This window comes from Eleginops maclovinus, chromosome 6 (genome assembly GCF_036324505.1).
Source record: "Eleginops maclovinus isolate JMC-PN-2008 ecotype Puerto Natales chromosome 6, JC_Emac_rtc_rv5, whole genome shotgun sequence".
NCBI lineage: Eukaryota > Metazoa > Chordata > Actinopteri > Perciformes > Eleginopidae > Eleginops > Eleginops maclovinus.
This window is the reverse complement of record NC_086354.1, coordinates 15,043,294-15,049,060: the sequence shown is the minus strand read 5'-3', so window position 1 is coordinate 15,049,060 and position 5,767 is coordinate 15,043,294. Positions and strand designations below refer to the sequence as shown.

The 5,767-nt window shown below is 38.6% G+C and overlaps 1 protein-coding gene across 1 annotated transcript; it reads right to left on the bottom strand.

The window, feature by feature from the left end:
* Positions 1-419: 419 nt before the first annotated feature.
* LOC134866461 (histamine H3 receptor-like) lies at positions 420-5,767 on the bottom strand. Its single transcript, XM_063886664.1, has 3 exons — positions 5,524-5,767; positions 4,844-5,010; positions 420-2,274 (listed from the first exon to the last, which is right to left on the bottom strand). The coding sequence occupies exons 1-3, from the start codon at positions 5,765-5,767 to the stop codon at positions 1,522-1,524; spliced, it is 1,164 nt and encodes a 387-aa protein (XP_063742734.1). The 3' UTR covers positions 420-1,521.

Below are 5,767 nucleotides of genomic sequence, written 5' to 3'. Positions count from 1 at the left end.
TCATCTGCACATCAAACAAAAGCTACTTCCACTTGGCACTGACCCAATTAGCCATCAGGTAGACAGCATCTACATTTAAAATGCATCAGAGAAATGAAATTGTTTATTATTATGTGCATTAAGATCCTAAAGCATTACCTTTAAATAGGCACGAAAAATTTTTTTTATACATTATACTTTTTGTCTGAATGAAGTGGAAAACCTTCAGGCCTTTACTGGAATATTTAAGTTTCAACAGTTACCAAAAATATATGTAGAATAACAGCACTTGAGATAAAACATTTGTTAAAGCATTTGAAAGACTGTTACTGTTCAAGAAAGCAAGCGACAGTATGAATCAGAGAAATTGTCACTGAGAATAATTTTAAGGGAGCATGATTCCTTTTTAAAGGTCTATTATTAGGTAACATTCTGCTTTTACAATTTCAGTCAGTCAAGGTCCTAGTGCAGAAATAGAACACATATTAAACTGGCGATTCAATCACACACAATAAAGTAAAGCAGTTGATGAAAACCGGGCCCATCTCGAAAATTGACTTCACTCATGTTGTGTTGAAGACAAATGCCTAGCCACTGCACAAACGGGAAGCTGTACAGGTTAATGGTGACATCTAGTGGCAGATACATAAACATGCATCTGCTGATCACAGTAAATGGTATTTTGAAATTGTATGTAAACATTTGACTTCTCTCATTTAAGCTTCATTTCTATAAAACATATTCTAAGAATTCAACAAAACATTAAAATAACGTGTTTTTTTTTTTTTTTTTTACAGAAAAGCAACCAATAAACATTTTCAAATGTATGTGCAAAGAATTCTCATTTTGTAGACAAATCCATTATTAATAATGTGCTCCAAACATAGAGAAATATAAGGTTTCATTAAACAGTTTGATTTACATACATTTATACTTAATTGCACTTGTTCGTTTTCATCACAGTGCTTCTGTAATATTAATAACAACAATTTAAAAAACGTTCTAACAGCAGAGGGTGATAGTGATCTATTTTTAGTTTAGATGAATCAAGGCTGTCACAGTGTGGGCAACACTTATGTTTTAAAGAACACAAATCCTACATATATATATATATTTATCGAATACAAGGTACATGTTGCATAACATAAACTCAACAACATAAATAAATTGATAATATCTAACCTGTATCGCACTCAATCAAGACAAATGTCAAATCTAGAACTTTTTCCTAAATGTTAAAACTCTACTGCACTAATAATCACCATGTTTTTGTTATTGCGTCCAGATTTTTAGACAGGTAATTATTTTCATGCTGTCACACATTGTAGACGTGAACACAGTAAACACATACAATACTGTACAATATCAATGTTTTATACATTTAAACATTGAAAAACACAATTATATATTTTTGACTTTGTGACAGATTATGATGCACAGTTTATCTGCATCTGCTGAAACTGTGAAATGTATGGGTATGGGAATATTTCCATCCCTAGTTGGCACATTGTTCATCCCCATGCTTCTGTGAGTATCTGCGTGTCACTGACCAAGACGAAGGACAGATGATTGGGGAGTAGTATGCCGCTTTGGGCAGAGAATCCTGCTAAAGGCCCTGCGAAAGCTACTGTGGCAAAGTGGGTACAGGAACGGGTTAATAGCAGAGTTGAGCCACAGGAGCCAGAAGGTGACCTCGTACCAATGATGCTGGATGCACCGCCCTCTGCAGGCAGCACGGATGATCATCAGTAGGGTGTACGGTGCCCAGCAGATGGCAAACATACACACTATGATGGCCAGGGACTTAGCAATTTTCTTATCCCTGGACAGACGGCTAGGATGGGCAGCCCTGCTGGTTGAGGGATCTAGTTTACCCAAGCTGGGAGAGGAAGACTGGGAGTGGATAGAGCCTCTTACAGCCAGTTTCATCCCAACCTCCGAGTTGTGGGACAGGGGGATACCTTTCCCCTGGGCAGAAGCAGTTTCGCTCAGTTGAAGGTGGAGCTGTGCCTTCCTGCTGTGGAGCCTCCTCCTGCGAATGCTGAGGTAAATGCTGAGGTTGAAGAAAGCCACAGAGATGAAAGGAGAGAAAAACTCCAGCATAGAGGCACTCAGCAGGAAGTACCAAGAGTAATAGAACTCCGCAAAACACTCATCCTTTGGCACGCTGCTTCTGCCCACCACCAGCTCCCAGAAAATTATAGCTGGGCCATACAGGACAAAGGCTAGCACCCAGACAGCAATCATCTTGATTATGGCTTGGTGAGCCATGCCCTGTCTGGCACGGTAACTTACCTGCAGTAAATATAAGGAGAAATAACAAAATATGCTCAGTGGTACCACCAGGGGGTCCCCCAATTGTATTAGTGATTGCTGCATCCTACCATTATTGTAGAAACAGGGCAAAATAACAATGTGTTCTCCAAAAATATACTATACATAAAGTGTTGAAAGTAATAATATAATGTAGTCTAAAATTTGAAAGACATAATTATGCATGAATTTGTAAGCATGGTTTTATTGTTGCAGCAGGTTAGGATGGTTGAATCTCTCACAATGTATTGTATTTTATGAGCTGATCCCATGTTTCCATGTAAAATATTTATCCTCAAAGTAGTGGTGTAACTGTAACCGTCAGATAAATGCATGGGAGTTAAAGTCTTACATTTCCTGAAACTGAATAAGTGAACTTTCCAACATCCTGACATCATGCACCAAAGAAAAGAGTTTAAATTAGTGCTAAGTCAATGGCACACCTCTTATGCACACTTGTCTCAATTAGTGTCACATCCTATGTCCCCATCCACACTCTCCAGCTGCTCTGAATTTATACCCCTGTTCTGAAGGACAAAAAATGAACTGCAGTTCCTCTTCAAAGAAGATGGGAAATGGTTCCACTTATGTTTGTATAAATTAATTGGTATACAATAATTATTGCCCCTGCTTCATGTGGTAATGTTGCCCTCGATGGACAAGAGCAGGTCTGCTCGTCAGAATCTGAATCTTAAATACTTTAATAATCCCTGGGGAGAAATTGGTTTCCGTAACAGATGTACCATTATAAAATAAATATAAGAAAAGATAAATAAGAAAACATATAAGGTATTATAAAAGGAAAGAAGAACAATTTCAGTCTTTAATTTTGCAGATCTTCTTAACACGTTTGATTTCTCCCGAGAGCTTCTAGGGATTCATTTTAGCTCACTCTTCTAATTGTGAGATACAAAATATATTTTATGATACTGTGTTTTTTAATGGGCTGACATTAATGGTTGACCATATGCATATAATCTGACTCTGTCTTTTCTGTCAAAAGCCAAACTTTGTGTCGTGTGGCTGGTGACGATCCTTTGTCTTCATTGTTCAGAGAGAATGCTTTTAGGAAAATGCTGCTTGGCAGCCGGTGGCCTGTTTCTGCTGTGATTGATCTCTCCAGGTTGGAAGGACCATGGCACGGAGGAGGATCTCTATGATCAAAGCTAGCTAATTAAAGAAGAGGCTTCCATCTCTCTGGTGTTATTTGTATTCATTGCTCTGATGTTAAGTGTTTGCTTGTGAAAGGAAACAGAACACTCTCTTTGTCGCTTCATCCCACATTTGAGTTAACACACATGTGTGTAGGATGCAGTCAGTCAGCTAATGCACAGACAGGCCCCAACTAGAGGTTCAATGATTCCAACAGCTGCAAAGGTTTAGAAATGTTTGCCAATCACTAGATATGTGCCATAGCGGGCAGAAAATATAAAATGAAAATGACTGATGCTGTTGAATTGGGTTTCATAAAAAGTATGCTGCGGAGGAGCGTTGCACCGACATAGATTAAATGCTTTTAATCAACTGATGTGGAAATAATAAATATGTTAAGACACAATAAGTAGGTTTTGTTAATTTGAGTTTCTCAACACAACATTCAAAGTTACTCTTTCATGGTTCTCACTGGTGGGTGAAAGCGTATCTGATTTACTCAGCTTAGTCGCTTTGCCTTGCTATATTTGTGTGTTCTTTGAACTGTCCCATTTTTCAAAGCTTCCTCTTATATGCATACTTATGATGTGGCATCTGGTTATAGAGGTTGAAGCTCAGACACATCACAAATACAGCGAAATGAAAAGAGAAGACAAATTACAGGCAAAAGGTGGGATCTACTGACACCACCAAAAACTTGTACTGCTTATTGATTTAGAGGGATCTTACGTCTATGCATTATTTTTACAGCAAATGCTCCATTATACCTTTAACAAAATATTTACTGCGCCACTTAGTGCTATATTTCCTGAAGTACAAAAGTGGGGGGGTATTTTTTTTTTTTTGTCTACACATTGTTTTTAAGAAAACCTTACTCATTTTGCCTATAAGTCTTTAAATGTTACACCATTGACGTCCTGCATATTTTCTAGTAAGCCCAGTGTAGTCCAAAGTCAAAATGTGACTTTTTTTTATCTTCGTCATGGGGAAGGGCTATAATTAGGAGTGGCACTGTGCCTGAATGGGTCAGGAATGATTAACCTCTGCAGATGGGCACTTTTGGGAGAATGAGGTTGCACTGCCCCTACCAATGACCTGGGAGACCCACCAGTCAGAAATGATGCCACAGACCACAAGCAGTAAACATTTATATGGCTAAGAAGGAAAGGACTTTCGACATTATGCTTTGAATCCTTTCCTAACATAAAGAAAAAACCCATTTAATTCTGTCTACCTGGAAACTGAGAAGAAAGTCAAGTAAGTTTAACTTAATGTGACTATGACGTCATTTCAGATTGTTTAGCAAGTATGGCAGGTAAGTGTGCTATGAGTCAAAATCCTGAATTGCTTTGAATGGCTGTGTGCAGAACAGATGTGAGGCACAGGATGTTCCACTCACTGCTCTGGTGACAGACAGGAAGCGGTCGTAGCTGATGAGGACAATGTTGAAGACCGATGCAGAACAAAGGAGGTAGTCCATGACCAGCCACAGCTTGCAGAGTCCGCGACCCAGTGTCCACCTGCCTGTGAGGATGTAAGGCATGTACACTGGGATGCAGAATGCCCCTACAGAAACAATAAGTGTAAGGGATTTCAAGGCATAGGCCTACACAGATTACGTTTTCAGTTATGCACATTACAAATGCTAAATGGGGAAGGGGTGGTGGGGCGCCTTTAAGTAAAGTGTAACCTTAAAATATGTTAACCTTTATGAACTGAAGGGAATAAGGTGAGTGAAAGTGAAAAAATCACATGCAAAAATAAGGAAAACAGAGAAATAAATAAAAATGATTCAACACCCTAAACTTATATTATATTGGATCCATCAGTTCTTCTAATCAACAGCTGCTTAAATCATGAATGTAGTCCTCCTCAGCTCTACTTAGTTGTACACATTTAGACTACAGGGAGTAAGGCAGGCATAATCAGGAACGTCAGTAATCAGTCATATATCAGCATGGATGAGTACATCAAAGCAAATCAAGAAAATAGTCTTTATTTCAGATATAGCTCATTTCTCGTTTGCATTAAACTTCACTCAGAATCCGGTCTCTATAAAAAGGCAAAGGCTTCACTTACCTACAAGAAAATCTGATATTGCCAAATTCAGGAAGTAGTAATTACATTGTGTCCTCAAACTCTTGTCCACTTTAAAAGCGAAAATTACCAGTGCGTTGCCCAAAACTATCACAACGACCAAAGTCACCATCATTACCATCAAAATGACAAACAATGGTCCTGAAAACACGAAGCTGCTCTGGACTCCAGTTGAGGTGTTGTCAAAATAGTACTGGCTGGAGTTGGATTCGGTTTGTTCCACCAT